Raw genomic sequence first — 23,778 nt, forward strand, 5'->3', positions numbered from 1 at the left:
TCAGCATTCTCCACCTCCGGTTGTTGATGGTGGTGGTTTGTTTATTCATTTTGTTATCGCTCAATGCTAATTAGCAGATATATTTTCCTTTAATTTCAAATATGTTTTTCTTTTAGAAGTTTGCATCCATCAGTGTCATAGCTCCCATTCTGTCAAATGACCCTACTGATCACTATGTTGGTGACATCACACCTACTGGGGACACTGAAGTTCTTGGGGACTACTCATGAAAGTCAAGGCCAATCCTTATTTTCTCCAAAAATTAGGATTTTGTAATATTTTTGGAACTACATTGTACCTTATACCCAATAGGGTATAAAATATTATTAAAAGGGTTACAGAACTGCACATTTTTGGACAAAAACAGCCACTTGCACGATCCATTTATTTGCCTTCAGGCTCTAGAAATAGATGAGGTTCCATGGTGGGTGCGTCATTAATAGCATAGTAGCACTGGAATACCAATGCGACCAGGAAGCCAATAATCCATAAAAGTACATTTAAATGAATTATATACATCATATGTAACTCTCTCTTGCTCTCTCAGGTTATCAAGGACATCCAACAATCAGTTCTAATGTAGGTAGGTTTGCTGCTGTTTTAGGTGAACTTTTATGTTAACAACTGTGCTTACTTCATCAAATGTAAAATCATCCACATTTACTTCTTCATAGTCATCCTCCACTTCATCACTTTTAACAGCTGCAAGAGCACTGGCTAGTTTCTTCCGCAAGAGGAAACCCTTCCAAAATGCCTAAACAAAAATTTAAAGCATGTTATACAAGGCCATAGATCAAACCCAAATCCAGATTCTCTATGTTATCCCATTAGGAAGATAAAACATCTTAGACCTTGGTTTAATAGCTCAATGATCTGTTTTTTGAACTTTATGTGACATTTAAAACTACAAGACAAATTAAATGCCAGCATATGTCTAAAGCTCAGAATACTCAAGAGGTTTTCCTCAAGTAAGCAGAATGGAATCTTGAAACTCCCTCAACTACAAACCTAGGTCAACTAATTAATTATTTGACAATTCCTACAGGGCCTATTCTAAGCTGAGGGGGAAGAAGATATAAGAAGAAGTTGAGTGTTCACTTTCAAATTACTGAGAACAAAAATAAAAACACACTTATATCAAATTTCTAGTGGTTACAAGTGGCAATTCTTGTTGTCATCTCATGTAATTAACCTAAACCAGTCAACCACATCTTCACAGTCACCGTCTACTCTACCTTTTTTTAAGAAAGAGGTTTTTTTATTATCATCATCATCATCTAGGTAAAAAAGAACATACAGCAAAAGAATGAGCACTTAAATACCAGAAAATGATGCAAGACATTAGGAACATGTGCAAAGACATACTGGATACTTTAGGATAAAAGGCACATTATACATGGGAAAATTATTTTTATAACTGTAGTTTTATGGATCATGGTTTTAAAGGGAAATTCCTGTCTTATAGTAGACAGTGTTAGAACTTGGATAGCAATTTTCCTTGCTCACTAAGAATGTCCTATACTGTATAAATTAGAGGATATTGCCATTTCCTCCTCCTTCTCAAAAATTATGTGAAAATAATAGCCCTGTATCTGCTTTGCCTTATCATTTGCAGTGTGCTGTCACAAACTAATGATTTATCATAAACATAATGAAATGCTGAGACTGAAGATCTGGTTTCCTACTGGTTACTCTGTTGGAGTGTAACTACTAGGAACATACAATTAAAGTTAAATCAGGCATACCATAGCACTTATGACTGGCTGGGTTAAAAACTTGTATATTGGGTTATATCCTCAACTCTTCCAGAGCACAGGTGGCAGGAAAGGGCATCCTCCTGGGTAAGTGACCTGTGCTTGGAGAGCCCATTTCTAGAATTCAGAGAGAAGGAAAAGCCAGCATTTCCCCATAATGCTGGTCCTTTCTTGACACCCATTCTACATTCCCAGAAGACAAGTTCCGTTGAACAGATGCCACAATGTGATGAAATCCATGAGGCAAGCAGTAAAATTTTCTAAAGTAGCTTAGGATACCTAGTAGATTAAATCCTATTGACATTTAAATAAGATTTAGGCTTCAAAGTGCCTAAGGTATTTTTGAAAATGAGACAAGATCCTAAATCACTTAGGTACCTTTGATGTTTTCACCCAACAAATACAATATGGAATAACTTTCAAGGCAGGTTTACTAAGGCCAAAAATTCTGGCAGTGTCCCTTTAATTTAAAAAGGACTAGAAAGATTTTGAAACTAAGAATATACAGGGTACATGGCATTATTTAACCTCAGCCACCACAGTAAAATTAAAATCAAGCTAATATTTTGTAAAAGACAAAAACTTTTGATGCTTATGCAGGATTTTATTAAACAAAAAAGGGTTTTCTGATAGAATCATCTGTTTGGTTCAAGAAAAAAACAGAACGAACATTACTTATAAATACAGCTAATTAATCAGATCATTCCTTACTAAGTATAATCGTAACAAATGAAGAGAACACTGTAGTAAACCAACCTGAATAAGGGCAGCAGCTTTATGCTTCTGTTCGATAGCGTCTGTGAGTTCATGGCTTTCTTTTTTGCAGCAGACAGCGTTTCTCCTGGCAAGGTACTTCCGCCAAGCACACTGGATCTCTGATGCTGCCGTATGTAGTCTAGCACAGAAATGAATATCTCTGCGAATTATGTAGCCTCGCCAACATGACTGGATTAGTGTAGCTGCCAAGCTATCAACACCAAAAAAAGAAAGTTTTATGCAACTGAAGGCTCTATCAGTAACTTTAAAGAAGTTCCCCATTAGATATGCATAAATGTGTTCATCCACACACAATGGTTGAGAGACTCTTGGAAAATGCATTTCCAGCTTCTACCTATTTTTACTTTTTAAACAACAAGACTATTCAAGAGAGTAATACACTAGGGATGCTTTTAAATCTACACAATGATTTAAAACAGCTATGTATGGGGTGCCATGTAGTTACCCTTATGCAATCATAATATAGTTTATAATTTCATGCTGCAATCCTAGTGATTTAAGTATTGTTCAAGTTCCATTTTGCTTATTGTTTTAAAAGTACAGTTATTAATTTAAATGCTGTAAAACAATCTTGATTATATTATCATCAGAATATTCAGATCTGTCATATGGTTGGTGCTTTCTAAAGGTTTGGGGAATTCAAGAAACCAAGGCACATTCTCCCTACAGTGATCTGCAGATACAATTTTTATAGAGAAGTTAATGTCTGATGGCAGTTCTAAGTTGTTAGGAAAAAAACCCTAGCATCTGTTATATCAACAAACCAATGAAAGGGCAGAAGAATTGAGAAACACCCCAAAATTCTGTATTTTTTTGTTTTCTCTTCTTATTTAAGTGTAGCTACTTAAAATGTGAAGCAGTTTAAAGTGAAACAGATACTCCGAAACAAGTCAGAGCCTCCCACAGGAATATTTTGAAGTCAACAAGTTAACTCAAAGATAAGTAAATATTAAATAGAAAATATGTGGCTTTTTAAAAATCTTAACTTTAAGAAAATACTTAAGAATTTTTTAAAAATAATTGATATCACCATAAAAAGTACATTTTAAAACCTTGCTTAAGTACTGATGAGCAAGCGCAACCAGGGGTGGGGAAACTAGGAATGCTGGGGGTGCAGTAGCACCCCTGATTTTAAGTAGTTTAGTTTACAATTTTGCCCAATAGCTTTCAGCACCTCCATTATAAAAAATATTCCAACACCACTGGGTGCAACTCACAGTTAAGAGGATGGCTTTCCAACAGCAGAATTCCTGGAATGTTTATATTAGAAAATTAACTAAAATACTTTAAATGCAACGTTTAGAAAAGGATTTAGATTTTCAAAAACACTGAGGTTTCATAACGGGCTACTATGCTCCCGCTCATTTCCATTGGAGGTCATTATGTATTCTGCAGTCCTTCTCAATAAATACATTCATAATAAATTAATCAATTCCCAAGTACAACCAAAAAAAAAACAAACAAAAAAAAACCAGAAACCCCACAAAACACAGGGAATGCTGTCTGCATATTGTACTTCTAAGGAAACTGAAGGAACATACCTTTCGGTGTTGCCCCTCACAATGTACCCCAGGCTTCTATGTACAGTGTATTTTTGAAACTGGACACCTTGTCCTATCTGACCTCTTATGTACATAGGACTGAATCTTCATCTCCTGTTCTGCCTGTGTAGCCTGAATCAGTACAAAGCAGCTAGAAATCTGCCCTAAATGGCAACAGAGCATTGCACTTCACACAGGAGAATCCTTAAGTGGCACAAATCAAGTGTAGTTGGCTCTATGCTCCCCAATCCCTTTTGTATGGGACGGAAAGAGGCATGTTGGGAATGCCAAGAACAGGACAGATAGTTGGCTCTTCAGTCAGCACAGCTGCATGTGATTGGCCCTGGGTCAGGAAAATGGAGAAGTAGCTTTAACAGCACCTTTCACTCCCACTTTCTCAACTGTAAACTCAGCACAGATTAGAACTGAGCCCTAATGAAAGTTACAGAAAAAAAAATCTTACTAACAATGGTAAAAAACCTCTGCACTATTGTTTCTTATTGTTTTATACAATTAGGCAGAGGGTTCATGTATTTAGTACCAAGAAAGGAAAAGTTAGATAGAAGTCACATTTTTAAATTTTCTCCTTACTTTCACGCAGTTTTCAATTAGAATACATTTTTAAAATATTGTTAAAATGCGATCACCAACAAAATACCACAGAACTGTCATGCATAAAGGATATGAATTTTAACCATGATTAGGAGACAATAAGAGTTAAGACTTCTTATTAAAAAGTACATAAGAGATGAACAGAAAAGACAAAGAGTTTGTCTACATGGCAAGTTACTGCACAGCAAGCCAGTGTGTTACATATAGGACATTGCGTTTTGAAGTAGAAGAATGGTAAGCCACACTCCAGGACTTTCACTGTGCTGTAGCAGTGTCCACACACGATGCTACTGCATGGCAAGCTAGTACGCCATAGATTCACAGCACGGTAACTTGCTGTGTAGACAAGCCCTTAATAGAACATAATAGTTGTAAGTTTGTATCCCATTGGAAACTATTTTGAAAACTAACTTTTCACATTACAATTATGCAGAAATGGAACTGGGTTATAATGGCAAATATTTGACATTTATATCTTACTTTTCCACACTGTACTCAACATGCTGGAGATTCTCTCCCTCATTACTTGCAATAACTGTCTCTCTCAATGTATTTCTTGTAGTTGGGGTTGATATTTTACTGTTATCTTTGCTCTCCCCTTTGTGACTGATGTAACATTCAGTACTTTTCTTCTTTATTTTGTGCTCTTGATTACTTTTTTTTTGAGGCACAGGTACGGAGGAGTTAATGCACATAGGCTGAATGTGGCCTGTAGTAATCCATCTTTCAGAAGGATTCAACAAGCCCTGCTTATTTTCCTTTGCACCAGCGATAAAGAGGTTATTTTGCTGTAGCCTGTCGGTGGCTGTTTGCTTCAAATGATCTTGCTGTGCTTCTGGTTCATCTCTGTCAGCAATGTTTAGGTCTCCATATTCATGTGCATATCTGTGTTCATTACTAAGTTTCATCAGCTCCTTAAAATACCAGCACTGACTCTGTGCAGCATCCAAGGAAGAAGCATTTCTGAAGAAAGATGAAAATGCAATTACATTTATTTTAGACAACTGGAATTATATTTTTTAAACAACCATGCATTTATTTTCTAATGTATATAAACCACATATTGGATGAGTTTAGCACACACACAACATTGTGAACACTGAGTACTAAATGATTCCTGCTTTAATTGCCAATTTATAATATTCTTAAATTGTTTCTTTCCCCCATCTTTATTTTTCCAGTATCTTGAATACACTAACACACATTAGTTTGCTTATTTTACTGTACCAGTAGCTTGATTAGAAAATTATTTTTTCTTGGTGTTCAGACTTTGGATTTGAAATACACACAGGAGTATCTATTTCACTGCAAATTTTAGTGTGCTTAGGAGCATATAGTGCAGCAAATTCTGGAGGATTTGAGTCTATTTTAATCTATACACCAATAACCTTATGAATCTATTGTAAAACAGGAACTAAGCAAGACAAAGTGAAGATGGTACTAAATATTTCTGAATCTAGAGTAGAACATAACAATACACAGACTCCAACCAACAAGCCTCAATGTCTAGTGAGGATCTAAAAGAAAATAAAGTCTAAAAAGACTATTAAAAAAATGGAGAAATGCCACAATTTCATTATCTGGGGATCGTACATCTCCAACCAAGGAGGCTGTTCCAAAGAAATCGGATTAGATGATTAGAGATGGATCACTCAGCCATGGTCTTTATATGAAAGTGTGGAAAAACTGGCATCTCAAAGCGCATGTAAGTTTGACTGGTGAACTTTAGTTACTTATGGATATGAATCCTGGGAAACTAATGCTGCAGACAAAAAGAAAATTGAAGCCTTTCAGATGTGGTACTGGTGAAGACTCTTGTGCATCTCCTGGACAGAAAAGAAGAAAAGCACTTACATTCGAAATATTATCAGAGAGAAGCCAATTTGGCTCTTGGAAATCAACAGGTGAAAACTTATATATTGTGATCAAATCAGACACAGACATGAAAATACCCTTGAACAAATTATCATGAAAGCAATTGTGATGGATCATTATTGTAAAGGACAACCAGTGAAGATGGATAGAAGATTTGCAGCAGATCACTAGGAGTTCAGATGCTGTGTGTGTGAAGTTAGCAATGGATTGAAAAGGTTTCTGAAAATTCTGCTATGATGTCACCAGATGTCAGCCAGAAACAAATGGACTTTACTACTACTACTATTATTGACAAGCCATCAAAGACTTTGCCTAACATGCTAGATGTCAGTTTTGCAAAAATACATGTAGGCATTAGTAATGCTCTGGCAAAAATGTCTTATTCTTATCTGGATCTTTACCCTACAAGTACATATTTAAAAGCACCCTTTCACCAATGCTGGCAATATAGACACTAATAAAGCACCTTGTTGTCTGATAGTGTAGAATGACTTACTTTCCTGAACATAAATTATATCAGGTTTCAGTATTCAGTGTATGTTGCTTTAATAAAGAATTATTACACAATTCTGTGTTTAAAAGAAATACGAGTTGTGACAAACAGTATGTGCAGACAGTACACTCAGATATTACATTAGATTCTGTTTGTAATTGTGTAGTAAAATAATTCTGCATAGAGGAAACACACAGAAGTATCATTATTATTCAACTAAAAAGTATACAAGTCCCTTACAGATACATAAAAGAGTTTACTGTTTATATTTCTTCTTTCACATTCCCGTAACAGAGCTTTCCTGTCATTTTCACTATTTTAAATAGTTACTATTTATAAGGTTTTCAACTTCCATCAGTATCTATTACTGAAACTGAAGTGTTGTATTTCTTAATATAGCTATTTATTAGTAAGTGTCAAAAGATTACATGGCAGGCATTATTAGAATACAGAAATTTAATTTTTAAAAAACATAATTCTTAAGCATGGTAAAAAACAAGGCATTTGAAAGCAGAAACTGCACAGACAATTTATTTGAGCAGCAGTGGTATATAAAACATGGATTAGAGAACCAACCAGTGATTACTTTTGGCAGATTACATAGCTGAGGTCGTACCTACAGGGGCTCATAACTTAGTGAGATGTGAAACAGACAAGAAGCTTGCCCTTTTTTCAGTCTGTTCTTATTCAATGTTACATTAAGTCAGTCGACTTGGAAAAAGTATTGCAGTATGTAAGTATAATAGCTGTGCTGTTTAGGCTTATGTAGGTATGTTTTGTTTAGGAGTTTTTGTGTGTGTTTTTTTAAGTGCACTTTTCAATGGTTTTTAAATCATCCATAAAATGTGCTTTGGGCCAAAAAATATAACACAGGGTTGTAACCCAAGTGAATACTTCTTAAAACCAAATTTCATAAGAGTTGTTTCATCCATTTCCAATTTACAAGTTTAAATTTAAAAATTACTAAGGGTCACATTTTTAAAGGACCTTCAGATATCATTGGCAATAAAAGATAGTTAAACTAAAGATTAATTGTGAAACAAAAATTGGACATGAGAATTATCTACTTGTAATCATTCTTCTCAAATATATCCAAAATTTAGGCTGCATAGTGCTATATTATAGCAGGAGCTGCCATAGCTTTAGAATTTTGTTGTATCCTCCCCAAATACACCAGCAATTGATATTTCCCATCCTTATTGAGGGCTGAAGCAGTCCTAAGTGTCTGTAGTCACTTTGCAGGAAAGTGATTTGCTTATTGAGGTACCAGTTATAGATCCACAGTTGAGGACACTATAAAGTTCTCTACATGGTAAATAAGTAGTAGGCAAAATTTTTAGCAAGGAGACATTGCTTCAAGTGGTAAACTGGTGAGGAAGCATCAGTGCTTCATCTGCAAAACAGACGTCAAGAATTACAGTTAAAAATACAGCTGGCTATGGAGATGTGAAAACTCTTACTGTGTGCTGTAAGAATCAGAGCATGCAGTGTGAACATGTTCTGGAAACTAGAGAGAAAACTGGACACATAAAATAAGAATAAATCTAAATACTATAGCCCTGAAAAGTAATCAGGGCAGTATGACCTAGAACCCAGGAATGGTCAGACAAAATGAACTGTAAACACAAACTAAATGGATCTTCTACAGGCTTCATCTGTAGAGTTTGCTACAGATAAAAGTTAAAAAAAAAAACCTTCCAATACTGAACTTACGCAGTAAAGAAGGAAGGTGTTACTAGTTAAAAACCTGGTTAAGGTAGGACAAAGTTGACTCTTGATGAGGGGATTCTTCCACTGCAAGCCCACATAATACGTACATATAATTTGAAACAGAAGAGGATAGACACTCCATTTAGGATATACTGACTTTCACATAAAGAAAAAATGCTTACCTACCTTTCGTAACTGTTGTTCTTCAAGATGTGTTGCTCATGTCCATTCCAATTAGGTGTGTGCACGTAACGTGCACAGTAGCCAGAAGGTTTTTCTGCTAGCAGTACCCATCAGGTCAGCTCAGGTGCACCCTGGAGTTGCACCTCCATGGCGCCATATATAGGGCTCTGCTGACCCGCCACCACTTCAGTTCCTTCTTGCTGGCCTTGCTCTGACAGAGGGTTAGGCAGGTGGGTCTTGGAATGGACATGAGCAACACATCTCAAAGGATAACAGTTACAAAAGGCAGGTAAACATTTTTCTTCTTCGAGTGCTTGCTCATGTCGATTCAAATTAGGTGACTCCCAACCAGAAACTCGGAGGTAGGGTCAGAGCTCATGGGTTTGCTGATTGAAGCACCGCTCTGCCGAAGGCTGCATTGTCTCTAGCCTGCTGAGTAATGGCATAATACTCGGGAAAGGTGTGGATTGAGGACCACATTGCAGCCCTGCAAATTTTCTGGGTTGGGACCTGGGCCAGGAATGCCACTGAAGATGCCTGCACCCTCATGAAGTGTGCTGTCAGCATGGGGGCAGGTATTTCGCCAGATCATAGCATGTTCAGATACTTGAGGTAATCTATGAAGAAATTTTTTGAGAAGAGACTGGGAGCCCCTTCATTCTGTCTGCTACTGTGATGAATAGTTGAGTAGATTTTTTAAACTGCTTCATCCGTTCAATATAGGAGGGTAACGCCCAGTGAACACCCAAAGAGTGAAGTCTTTGTTCTTGGCTGTTTGCCTGTGGCTTGGGGTAAAAGACTAAGAAAAATGTCCTGATTAAAGTGAAACTGGGAGATGACCTTCGGTAGGAAAGCTGGGTATGGCCGAAGCTGAACCTTGTCCTTATAGAAGACTGTGTAGGGAGGTTCAGATGTTAGGGCCTTAATCTTGGATACTCTCCTGGCAAATGTTATTGCTACCAGAAATGTTCCCTTTTACGAGAGACAAAGCAAAGAACATGTCGCTACTGGCTCAAAGAGGAGCCCCAATACTCTGGAAAGAACCAGGTTAAGGTTCCAGGCAGGGATCGGTTGTCGTACTTGAGGGTATAGCCTCTCAAGTCCTTTAAGGAAGCATCCAACTATTGGGTTGGCGATGACCAACTGGCCCGCCACACCTAGGTGAAAGGCGGAAATGGTAGCCAAGTGGACTTTTATTGAGGACATAGAAAGCCCTCGTTGCTTCAGGTGCAGAAGTCCAAGATAAAAGGTACTGTTGAAGAAGATGTGTATTTCTGTGATGACCAAATTGTGAATCTCTTCCATTTGGCTAGGTAGGTGGCCCTAGTAGACGGTTTCCTACTGCCAAGGAGGACTTCCGTAACTGGATCAGAGCAAGCAAGCTCCATTGGGTTTAGCCCTGGAGCTTCCAAGCCATGAAGTGTAGAGATTCAGGGTTGCGGTGCTGAAGACAGCCATGGTCCTGAGTTATCAGGTCCAGGAGAAGCGGTTGTGTGATCGGAGTTTCCACTGACAGCTCCAGAAGAGATGTGTACCAGTGCTGACATGGAGCTATCAATATTACCGAGGCTTCGTCCTTCCAAACCTTGAGTAGCACCTAGTGGATGAATGGAATGGGGAGTACCCCCAGAACAATTCCTTACTGGAATTCTAACTATATAATGACTAAACTAACTACAACTACTAACTACTGGTCTAACTATTTACAGAAAAAAACAGTCTGAAGACTACTAGGGAGAAAGCTTACCAAAGAAAGAGGGAACGAATGTTCTGGCTAACTGTCATGGGTGGAAAGAAGGAACTGAAGTGCAGGTGGGTCAGCAGAGCCCTATATACAGCATCATAGAGGCGTGACTCCAGGGGCCACCTGAGCCAACTTCAGGAGTACTGTTAGGAGAAAAACCTTCTGGCTACTGTGCATGCAGTGCGCATGTACCTAATTGGAATCGACATAAGCAAGCACTTGAAGAAGTAGTGAGAATATCTCTGCAAAATAACACACCCAAGTCTTCAACACATATTGTAAGAGGAGTTAGCATGACAGCATTACTCATATAGGAAAATAAAATGATAATCTGTTAATATAGCAAGACAACTCAGATACACCTCATGATATGAGAGAATACATCTAACAAACATGGGTAAAATGTTTTGTTTTGAGTGAAGAACCTTTAATACTAGACCTTCTGAACCATAAAATGGTAGATATCTAAAGCCCTTCAGAGTTATTTTCTGGTTTAAGAAGTTATTACAGTCCTTAATGTAAAGGTGCTAATAGGTCACAGAAAGGCTTGGAAAGATTTACAGTTTCCTGATTTATCTGGGCCTGTTTCAGCAAAGCACTTAAGCAAGCACTTAACTTCAAGCACATGGGCAGTGCCATTAACTTTAGTGGAAATATTCACCCACTTACAGTTAAGCATAGGCTTGATTACTTTCCTGAAGTGAAGCGTCTATCCCTATGCAAGATACCAAAGAACTCATGAATGGAATGAGAAACACAGATCGCAGATTTCTGTATTATTTTATGAAATATACACAAAAGTGTGTTTTTGATAAATAGCTAAAAAACAAATAGATATTTTGTATGGGATATTGTAATAATATGCAGTTCAGAATTCATATCACAAATATTTTAAGCTAACAAAATCTATAACCCCTAGTAAGGAATAGGACAATCACTACAGACAATGCATGAAGGTCTCATCCCGGAAATGTAGATGTTGCCCCAGGATGAAAACATTGAGTGATTCCAGAGATTAATCAGAACAAGAAAAGCCCCAGTAAGATCCCTTATCAAAATAAAGCAAACATAAAAAAACCTGTACAAAAATAAACTTGTAACATATTTGAAAAAATGAAAAAAAGCTATTTATGCAACATATATAGTAGGAGAATGTCTGTTAACAAATACTGTACATTTTATTTATGCGTACACTTACATGCAAGCATATACACCCACCCACCCAGAGTGACCAACTTCTTGGTTTCTAAAAGGACTTGACATTTCAGTGCTAGACAAGTGAATTATTTGAATTGATATATCCATTTCTTGGCATATGTATCAATGTATGTATTAATAATGATCAAACAGGAAACTTTTGGTTGGCCCAAGACCAATTAATTTGTTAAGCAATGTTACCTGCCTCATTATTACCTGCTTTACGTTATCTTTTCTAAAGTTATTCTGGGAAAGATGTTTTCTCCATACTTCTACATTATCTCCTTGCAAGACAATCTCAATCTCATAAATTTGTTTAAGAAAAATTTACCACAGGACAGCTGCTCAAGCATCAAGTCCCACAGTCTTCCCTTATAAAAACTTCAAGCTTTACCTATGTACCTCCAATCATTTGGAGTATTATCAATACACCCAAGAAAAACTAATATGGAAAAAAATCTCAATGTGCCTTTAACAAAAATCAATTTAATCTAATCTTGGGCCACAAATACTAAAATGTATTGATTGAATCGGCCCTTAGAGGATAGACAAACTTGTTTGAAGGCCTTGACATGTTTGGATCTCTTAAATTTAACCTAAACTGTGATCTGGCTTTGTAAGCTTTTTTTGAGGATAATTATAACATCATTGTAATGCTCTTTCTGTTTAAATTACTAATATATACTCTTATTCTTAACGTAATTTATATTCCCAGACAAAAATTTAAGTAAAATACAGGAAAACAATGAGGAAGAAAACTAAAGACATAACATTTTCAAAAGGTTGTTTTTGAAAATAATTATATTTGCATAAAAAGATTTCAGATATCTACCCTTGTTCAATGGTCTTCTTTTTTATTAAGTCAATTTCTTCAATCTGGGCTTGACAAAATTTCAAAAAGCTTCCTGGTTCTGACTCTTTGATTCTTTCAGTTGAGAGTTTTTCAGGAGAATTTAGGTTTTCACCATTAAGTAATTGCAAAATAGGAAGTATTTTAAGTAGGGAAGACCTTTTAAAAGAGGAGAGAACAATCCATCATTAGCATAATGGAAAAACTTGCATTTTAGAATCCAAAGTCTAGAAATACCCATCACAACTACTTAAAGAGATTGACCTTTAAATATGTTATTTTACTAAACATTTTGGTATACATGAAAATGTTTACATAAAATTACTATACCTTATTTGATATTTATTTACTGTTTATTACTAGCAATATTTACTCTTATGGAAACCACAAAAATAACATAAGAAATCATTTCTTAGCAGCAATTCTTAATACTTTGTAGGTATATAGACACTGGGTGAAATCCTGGCCACTCTGAAGTCAATGACAAAAATCTCTGATTCAAAAGGGCCCAGATGTCATCCATTACCATTAATAACTCCATGAGTACCTGAAATATTTTTGTGTTTTATTTTAAACATAGGCAACTGATTAGAAGGCAATACAGAAAACTATATCATGATGGAGTAACAAAAAAAAATAAAATAAAGCAGCACTGGTTGACCTGACACTTTTGGAGACAAATTCAAATACTGCATAGACTGGGAATGAAAATTGCATTGTCATCTCATCTCACTCTCCATTTGTATACACAACAAAAACAAGACAATTCACCCTGACTAGCAGTCTCAGGAAAGTCCATGTGGAACAGCAGGGGTGTTGCAAGTTATGAATGAGAGGAAAATAGCACAGAACTTGCAAATTCTAGTGCTGCTAATCACACATTTTTATGAGAATTAAGGGATGGCTCCTGCTCCAATTCTAGTCACTAGGATAGGTCCCTGCTTCTGAATATACCTAAATGGAACTCCCACTGACTTCAATAGAACAGGACTGGGTTAATTTACCCCCTTTAAAAAAAAACCTTAGATAGCTATTGGAATTCATTTTTAGTTTTCTAAAAGATGTATTTTAAAAAAAATATTCAGAAATGTGTAACATCTGACTTAATAGACTACGGGATTAACAATGCCCCTCATAGCATGAAGTCCATCCTAGAAGAAAGGAGGTTGTACCAGTGAAATCAGAGGGGGGAGGGCTAATGAATTTCCTGGGCAGCCCTTTCCATGCAAGGGATAATCTGGCACACAGATGTTAAGAACACTTTTTATGTGTGTCTTATTCACCAATTAAACCTCATGGTATTTTAAATATTTATTTAGGACAATACAATATGTATTGTGTCCGATATGCTTTATTTTCAATTCAAATTTTTTTTCAAGTTAACAAACTGCAAAAAATATCTTAAATTGGTAAAATAGTACATCTTAATGCAGAGAATTTTAAATAAGTCTGAATTAGCTTTTCCTTTATTTAGATTTAAACAACACACATTAAAGAAAGCCTATTCTGCACTATAGGAATCCTTGCCATCAGTTAAGACTATATTACATAATCCTTCAGAACCAGATCATTCCTTGACCGCTGCCCATATTTAAAGAAAAGAATGTTACTTAGCTGAGATCATATATGCCAAGTTTCAAATTCGAGCAAATTTCTATGGCTGAGTTACATTATCCAAAATATAGATTGGCAAAAGTCTTTATAACAACAGTGCTATTTGATGCAGATATAAAGATTACTCCTCCCTCTCTCTCTCTCTCTCCTTGTTATGGCAAAAGTAATACTGTCTAAAATATACTTGAAATAAAAGGATCATTTTAGATACAGTGGCCTTGAGCTTGTAGTGAAGAGCCAATGTTGACTAACGATACATTTAAAAAGTGCCATATCAAGTTGATTAATGCTGGAAGTAGTGTATCTTCGAGCTATGGGATCTCAACACTAGTTTTTCCAGCTGGGTTTCTCCTGGTGAAGGGCTGAGTCAATATTTCATTTAGTGAAAACTTCCTGGTGAATATTCTGTCACTTAAGAGGCTCTATTAATCATTACTGCAGTGAAACACATTCCCCTAGGAGCGCTCAGACTGATCCCAGGGTTTAATTTTTAAAAAGCAATTTCTTAGTACTTCAGTTTTGTCGGTGTTATCGCTGGCTGGACATGAAAGTAGGAAACCGATTGGAAAATTTTACAACTAATTCCTTTGTTGGTATCAAGGGGTTACGTAAAGTTCATTGGAACATATTGCCTGAAGTTATAGTTAATGCTGTAGTCAACAAATCCATATTTTATACTATCCCAGCCTTTAAATCCTTTAGATAAATGAATCTCTTGTCCAATCATAAAAGCTCTATTGGGCCAAATGATCTAAGAGAGGAACCTGAGGTATCAGTTCTTAAAGTTAATAGGAATTCAGAAGTAATTTCTTTTTCCTGAGTAATGTCTGAGGAAGAAATTAGTTCTATGAGACATCAGAAATTAAAAACAGTGTAAACGTAAGTGTGAGCTTTACTGAAATTGTCATATGTTGAAGAGTAATATTAAATAGTACTTGCATTCATTAACAGTAGTACAAATACCTGTATGCATTAAATATAAACATGTATTTACAGCTACTTCTGCTACTGTTTGAAAGCTTCAAATTCCAAAAATGTGCACACATGTTTTTCCACTTGAATACTAACCTGAAGTTTGCTAAAAAATCTCCTACTGGAGAAAATATACATATATATTTTTCTCTCTTTATATACCACATGCAAAAAACAAAAACAAAACAAACGCTGAATTTCTCACACCAATAAAGTAAAAAAATGGCAAGTCACTGCACTGGGGAAGCTTGTAATAGTGGAGCACAAAATTTTGTGTTTAACTGGCTTGAAGTTATGTAAGGAACTGAAAAAAGTACAAAAAAATGATTACAGAAATGAATGTCAAAGTAAATGTTTACTCGGATACTGATCTGATCATACTGAAGGTTACTATATACAGTCACGTGGTACTATACTTGAGGGACTACAGCTCGTGGGCAGCAAAAGTAGGAAATCACAAGAACATTACTAGCAGCATATTTCTGTGGATTGGAAAGATTGGTCCCAGAGACTAGGAAAACAAAGAAGAAAAGAAGTTAAGAAATATTTCAATCTATGGTTCCAAGAAGAGCTTATCAATGACAGTAATATATTTTTTAATAATTTTAAAAAATAAACCCTCAAACACTGCTACATATTCCACCGCCTTGTGATATCACTTCTGATAAACAATACAAGCCAGGCCAGGAACCAATTGCTAAGCTCTTTTAATTTTTTTTAAGTGTTCCTAGTCAAAATCATAATCAACTACATACTCATATCTTATCTGAACCTTGTTATCTCAACCCAGAATACTGACATTTTTAATGGGCTTAATATCTGTTTTCTATACTTAGAACTATTCTATATAAGTAATCCTTTCCCAAATAAATACTAGATGCCCTTATTTGGAAAGAACATTTTAGATTACTCTGGCCCAGGTGTCGGCAACCTTTCAGAAGTGGTGTGCCGAGTCTTCATTTATTCACTCTAATTTAAGGTTTTGCGTGCCAGTAATACATTTTAATGTTTTAGAAGGTCTCTTTAGAAGGTCTGTAATATATAACTAAACTATTGTATGTAAAGTAAATAAGGTTTTTAAAATGTTTAAGAAGCTTCATTTAAAATTAAATTAAAATGCAGAGCCCCCACGACCGGTGGCCAGGACCAGGGCAGTATGAGTGCCACTGAAAATCAGCTTGTATGCCTCCTTTGGCATAGTGACCCTGCACTGGTCAATCTAAAGCTTCTCTGAATCAACTAAATGGCTCACTTAAAAAGTTGTGTAATAGAGAAAGATTATTGACCCAATAGTGTATTCTGCCCTATCATGTACAAGACAAAAGTTAGATTCCAGGCCTGCCATCTTCCTCTTGAAGCTACCAGGCCAGAAAGTTAAATGAAAGAACTCTGGATCTGATGCAGGATCAGACTGGCCACTCAGGAATCATCTGCCTAAAAAGGTTAAGGAAAAGATTTGGAAAGGGGGAGTTTGTCGATTTATTTACCTGGCTCTTTAGGGAACAACAGTCAGAGAAAGTGGGCAAAAAGAACAAAAAAAGTTGAGAACAAACCTCAAAGTGCCTCAAAATTTTAAGAACAGTTTTTTGCAGTTATGTGAGCATAACTGGCTAGAGAGTTGTATTTCCTTGTTCAAGTACGAGGACTTAATGGCAAGGGCTTATGCTACATTATGGTGGGTAGCACAGTTAAAGCACGACAAAGAATATAGACAGAGGATGGCAAAGGAGACAGTTACCCCGGGTTACAATAGACCAGGAACTTTGGCTGGAGTGTATGACTCCTTATCACCCCACCTAGCTGGCATTCATAGACATTCACTTTCAAAATACGGACTTAAAACGAAGATGTGCTTCACATTTATCTATGGAAAATGTTTTTGCTCCCAATGCAAGTACAAACACCACTGTAGGTGATGGGGGTGGGGTGGGGGGTGGTCAGCACATTGCCCTCTCCTGTTATGGGAGTAAAAGGTGGTAGGAAAAGGGGTCAACAAGGACTCACTGCTTCAGGAGATGCTACAGGGGGAGGTAGTAACCTTGAGAAGGCTCCTTCTCCAAATTAAAATAGAGGCTTTATGGAATATTATTGGACTACCCCAAGAAAAAATATGCAGCTTATTTACGGAATGGGTTTTCAGCCAGTTTTAAAATCCCATATGAAGGAGTGAGATACAACTCCTGGGGAAAGAAGTCCATTAAAAGGCATCAAGCACATAGTCAGAGCAAAGATCACCCCATATTATAGGGCTAGATCCTGGTGCCCACACTGGCTGCTTCATATCCCACAAAGCAGCCAGAAAGATGACAGATCCAGCCCTTTAAAGATTTCCCAACTATAGAATAATCCTTAGGTAGTACAGAGTTGTTATAGAGGCTTCCTGACAACCTTCTCAGTCTAGGGGATGTGGGCAGGGAAAATGTGCACAGTTGGTTGCCTGTATTCTTCAGCTGCTGGGATGGCCCTCAGTGTCCCTGAAGCTGCTCCGCTTTACACCTGAGACTGGCTCAGGGTACGTCTACAGTACGAAATTAATTAGAATTTCCTGAATCGAGTTCATACATTCGATGTTATGTGTCCCCACTAAAGCGCGTGAATTCGGCGGAGTGTGTCCACAGTACCGAGACTAGCATCGAATGGCAGAGCGCTGCACTGTGGTAGCTATCCCACAGTTCCCGCAGTCTCTGCTGCCCATTGGAATTGTGGGTTAAGCTCCCAGTGCATGATGGGGCAAAAATATTCTTGCGGGTTTTTCTGGGTGTGTGCCATCACTCGCTCCTCCCTCTGTGAAAGCTACAGCAGACGCCATGCTGCCAGCAGACGGTGCAGCATGGTGCACCGCCTGTCTGCTGGTATGTTGAATCCACTTCAAATGTCCTCTCCTCTTTCTGTCTACTCTTTCATCTAACCATTTCCCGCCGTATCTCGGCCATCGTGAACAGAGCCGCACAGCTTCCGCCACTTTTTACACATTGTCGGTCCTGGGCTCCTGTGGAAGCTACAGAAGGCAACAATTCCCTGCTGTTTCTCGCTCATCATGAACAGAGCCACACAACTTCTGCCGCAAACTCTGCTCACGCTTCCGCCACAAACTCTGCTCTCGCCGCTTTTTCCATGTTGTCGATCTTGGGGGGCCAGGTTCATGCCGTGGAATGCCGATTCTGGGCCCGGGAAACAAGCACAGACTGGTGGGATCGCGTAGTGTTGCAGGTCTGGGATGTTTCCCAGTGGCTGTGAAACTTTCGTATGCGTAGGGCCACTTTCAGGGAACTTTGTGACTTGCTGTCCCCCGCCCTGAAGCGCAAAGGCACCAAAATGAGAGCAGCCCTCACCATTGAGAAGCGAGTGGCCATAGGACTGTGGAAGCTTGCAACGCCAGCTACTGGTCAGTCGGGAATCAGTTTGGAGTGGGCAAATCGAATGTAGGGGCTGCTGTGCTGCAAGTAGCCAACGCAATCACTGACCAGCTGCTATCAAGGGTAGTGACTTTGGGAAATGTGCAGACCACTGTGGATGGCTTTAATGCACTGGGGTTCCCTAACTGTGACAGGGCAATAGACGGAACGCATATACCCATCTTGGCCCAGGCACACCGTGGCGGCCAGTACATAAACCGCAAGGGGTACTTTTCAATGGTGCTGCAAGCACTGGTGGATCACAAGGGACGTTTCACCAACATCAACGAGGGATGGCCGGGAAAGGTGCATGACACTCGCATCTTCAGGAACTCTGGTCTGTTTGAACAGCTGCAAGAAGGAACTTACTTCCCAAACCAGAAAATTACTGTTGGGGATGTTGAAATGCCTACAGTTATCCTTGGGGACCCAGCCTACCCCTTAATGCCATGGCTCATGAAGCCATACACAGGCACCCTGGACAGTAGTAAGGAGCAGTTCAACTATAGGCTGAGCAAGTGCAGAATGGTGGTGGAGTGTGCTTTTGGATGTTTGAAAGGGCACTGGCACAGTTTACTGACTCGGTTAGATCTCAGCACAACCAATATTCCAATTGTAATTGCTGCTTGTTGTGTGCTCCACAATATCTGTGAGAGTAAGGGGGAGACGTTTATGGCGGGGTGGGAGGTTGAGGCAACTCGCCTGGCTGCCAATTTCGCACAGCCAGATAACAGGGCGATTAGAAGAGCGCAGCAGGGCGCGCTGCACATCAGAGAAGCTTTGAAAGCCAGTTTCATGACTGGCCAGGATACGGTGTGACAATTGTGTTTGTTTCTCTTGAAGTTACCCGCACCCTATATATATATATATGAAAGGAAATAAAGTCAACATTGTTTAAAAACTATTTGAGGCACAACGCATTGAGAGAAATTAGAAGGTAGACCGGGGGTGGGTGGGTTAGGGGGGTGGAGGAGGATGGAAGGACAAGTCCAGAAACCAAATCAAAAGTTCGCATATGCCAGCTTTCTGCTGCTTGGGCGATCCTCTGGGGTTGAGCGTGTGGGTCCCCGTAGCCTCCCCCCTTGTGTTCTTGGGCCTCTGGGTGAGGAGGCTATGGAACTTGGTAAGGAGGGAGTTTGATTATACAGGGGCTGCAGCGGAAGTCTGTGGTCTTACTGCCTTTCCTGCATTAGATCCACCGTACAGCGAAGCATGTCAGTTTGCTCCCCCATGAGCTTGACCATAGCGTCCTGCCTGCTCTCATCACGCGCCTCCCTCCTCTCGTCGTGTTCCTGTAATGCTTTACGGGACTCCGCAAATGCTTGCCTCCAGTTGGGAGGCATTCAGCTGGGAGGCATTCAGCTGGGCTCTATCAGTGCGGGAGGACTGCATGAGCTCAGCAAACATGTTCTCCTGAGTTCATTTTTTCTGCCTTCTAATCTGGACCAGCCTCTGGGACGGAGTAGATAGGGGCCGAGTTGAAACATTTGCACCAGTGGGAGGAGAAAAAGGGAGGGTAGTATTTTAAAAAATACACTGCAGAGAACAAAGGGGGCACTTTGGTATGAGTAAGCCACCACACACGGCTGGGCAACAGAATTCATCTTGCAGGCACAGGGGGTTCTGCTTCTTCTACATTCATTTCAATGCTTTCAAACTGTTGGGCCCCCTTTCCCACAGCAAGCAATGCCTGGTGGGTTTGCCATATAAAAGGAGGGCCTGCGGGCTCTCTGGGATGATCACTGCACACGACACCCCCCGCCTGCCCCCCACCACGTGGCTCTGATCAGGCTCAGACCAGGGATGAGCCATTTACTCTAAACGTGAACAACCTAGTGTGGCTGGGTCCCCCCCAGCCACCGCATGGCTCCGATCAGGCTCTCGCTCACCAGAAGTACCTTCTCCAGGGTCATGGAACAGGAGCCCGCCTTGGGAGTGAGGGGAGGCTATTGGATCCAGTGTTAAGATTAGTTCCTGGCTAGGGGGGAAAATGGATTCCCCACTTGCTGCCTATGCAATTCCCTCCTCTTCCTTCATCCTCCAATGTCTCTTCCTCCTCGCAACTCCCCCCTTGCAGGTGTCCACAGACAATGGTGGGGCAGTGGTGGCATCACCCCCCATAATTGCATGGAACTCACGGTAAAAGCGGAATGTATGGGGCTGTGACCCAGAGCGCACGTTTGCCTCCCTGGCTTTTTGGTACGCTTGCCTGAGCTCCTTGATTTTTGTACGACACTGCTCTGTGTCCCTAGAGTAGCCTCTTTCCATCATGGCCCTGGAGACTTTAGCATAGGTATTTGCGTTCCTTTTTTTGGAACGTAGTTCTGCCATAACAGACTTATCTCCCCAGCATGCAATGAGATCCAGTACCTCTCGTTTGGACCATGCTAGAGCTCATCTGCAAATCCGGGACTGCGTGATTTCTTGTGATGTTGGACTCTGCATGGTCACCTATGATGGTGGACTGTTCTGATGGTCACCTGTGCTGCTGATGACCAAACAGGAAATGAAATTCAAAAGTTTCCAGGGCTTTTCCTGCCCACCTGGCTAGTGCATTGGAGTTGAGAGTGTTGACCAGAGCAGTCATAAGGGAGCATCCTGGGATAGCTCCCGGAGGCCAATAACATTGAATTGCATCCACAATACCTTTAACCCGGGATTGCGAGCTTGATTTAAGCGCTACTCCACTTGCTGAGGTGGAGTACAGAAATCGAATTAAAGAGCCCTTTAAAATCGAAAAAAAAGTTTGGTCATGTGGACGGAATCATTTTTTTTCCAAAATAACTCGGCTAATTCCGAAATAACAGGCTAGTGTAGACCAGGCCTCAGTCTCTGAAGCCTGAGATTTAATACTTTGTCCTCTTCTCTCCCCCAACCTGTTATACTAAGCATATCTCAACCACAACTGAAGAATTAGTTCTATATATCGCTGCATACAAAAATCCATAATCAAATATTGTTTTCTCAAAGTTTATTCAAATGAAAACTACTTTTTAAGAAGCATTACACAGCAATCACTCACTGGAAATATCATAAAAGTGTTCTATTGAGATTATGACAGGAATTGCAGTAACTCAAAGAGATGGAACCTAGTAAACCTGACAATTTAAATTTGTACACCATTTCAGAAAGAGAACAGAGATGAAGTGATAGGTATGCTGTGAAATATCTGAGTGACAAACATCTGTGCCAGAACAGGCCAATGCTCTCTCTTTTTATGAAGCAGTAAGTACTCTACTAAACCATCTTAATTTGTGAGTTTAACTTTATAAAGCTATAAAACATTTTAAGACATGTTCTTTAATTTTATTTGGAGTTGGGAAAAAAAGCTAATTAGAAGGGAGAATAAGTTTGAAGTAACCACTGCCACACTCTGGCAAACTTATGAAAATATACAGCATTTGACTAAAAATCCAGAAATGTTGGGCTACATTTTGGGGTCCTTGCTTGAGCAAAGTTTCCATTGATATCAATAAGAATTTTCCTCAAATAAACAATGCAGAATTCAGACCATATTTATGCATGTTTTATGCAGTTCCCCTCTCCCCATCAGTGCTATTGTAAAGAGATGTATATATGTACATCACTGTTCTCATTCACAGTATACCTCTACTGTTCCTACTTCATTCATGTTGTCATACACGCCTGCAAACAACTTAGTATCTAAGACCAAAGACTTGTGGGTAGGGAACGCATGCTTTGTGTCAACAATTTTACAAGTGAAGACAGCCAGCTACTTGCTCACTTTACCTTCAATGACTCTTCAGAGTCCTTCACTGTGAAGGAACGAAATCATAAGGAAACAGAATGTCTCCATAAAAAGAACGATGAAGTCATGAACTTTTTCCAATTCTTTTTATCCAGACTCATTCCCTCTCACCCCCATCTCTGAACACAAAAGGACTGCAGAATCCAGCAGCCAGGCTCAATTTTTTTGTATTGGGATGAGTCAGGGTTCCTCCCAGCCCCAAATTTAATCGTGGCGGTGAAAACTGTTCTCCTTTTAAGCAGTGGAATTCAGAGTTGGCAGGAAAGGAAAGGAAAGGAAAGGAAAGGAAAGGAAAGGTGCTCGAGTCCAAAAACTGGCAGGATCAGGCAGGATCCAACTTTAACTCCACACCTTACATCCATACTAAGTGTCAGGGAAACAAATCTTCCCTCTAAAAACCACTCCCAAAACACCACAATACTGCCTTTCACAACATTTACTATGGTGTAAGTGTTCATTTATAACTTGACAAGTGCAAGATGAGATTTTAAAATAATTTTAGGGTGGTTGGCATATTCCTGGTGTTGAAGCTCTATAAGGCTTACTGAAGCAAAGTAAATTTACAGATAATCCTATGAATGTTTCTGGCCTGCCCATCATTTTGGTACATGGTGGTACTGACATGCTCCTTCACTTCTATGCACCTCCACCTTTCTATGCACACACAGACCAGGTCTAAACTCTCCTCTTTCCTAACCACCTACATGCAGTACCACAGTACTCATAGTTGTGAAATCTCACTACAAGCTAAGCTGGCAGGGAGGCAGGGTCTGGGATGCTGAAACCCTGGCCTTCCCTTGACTTCTGGTGCACAAGAAGCCTAGTGACTGATGCTGACAGTCACTCTTCCACTGGACAGTGTAATCTGGGAGTTCCCTCTCTACAGAACAGGGCATGCTGAGTTTTCTCTCTATCTGCTCGTTCCAGTTTGTGGGTGGCGATTACTTAGGTTAGGGAACTGGCTTCTCTTTCTGTCTGTTGCTGATAGCAGAGATTTTGGTGGGCAGCTCCCCATAAAGCTGGGTACTTCTGATCAGCTGCACTCCTCTTGCTGAGAAGCAAAACAGAGCAGTTTCCCCCCCACACACACACTCAAGGACAAGCGAAGGGGCTGGGCCTTCTTTTGCTGCTTGAAGTCAACTCCCTTACCTTCCCCAAAACACTACTAGTGTCGCCTGGGTGCACATGTCTGAATGGTCTTAGCTATGTGCACACTACTCTAGGTGTGGGGTTGGTTGTCCAGGCACGTCAGTCAGGCTCTGGGCCCCAGCCAGGATCATAGCCCCATTGTG

General features: G+C 39.4%; 1 protein-coding gene across 8 annotated transcripts in view; it reads right to left on the reverse strand.

The window, feature by feature from the left end:
- LRRIQ1 (leucine rich repeats and IQ motif containing 1) overlaps window positions 1-23,778 on the reverse strand; it is a 168,681-nt gene that overhangs the window by 98,687 nt on the left and 46,216 nt on the right. For all 8 annotated transcript variants that reach the window (XM_039518503.1, XM_039518514.1, XM_039518512.1 and 5 more), the window contains 4 exons: window positions 12,719-12,895; window positions 5,165-5,647; window positions 2,511-2,721; window positions 635-754 (listed from right to left, as the gene is read on the reverse strand). In XM_039518503.1, coding sequence (XP_039374437.1) covers window positions 635-754; window positions 2,511-2,721; window positions 5,165-5,647; window positions 12,719-12,895 — 991 coding nt within the window. The remainder of the gene's footprint in view (window positions 1-634; window positions 755-2,510; window positions 2,722-5,164; window positions 5,648-12,718; window positions 12,896-23,778) is intronic.

The sequence above is a fragment of the Mauremys reevesii genome, linkage group 1 (assembly GCF_016161935.1).
Source record: "Mauremys reevesii isolate NIE-2019 linkage group 1, ASM1616193v1, whole genome shotgun sequence".
NCBI lineage: Eukaryota > Metazoa > Chordata > Testudines > Geoemydidae > Mauremys > Mauremys reevesii.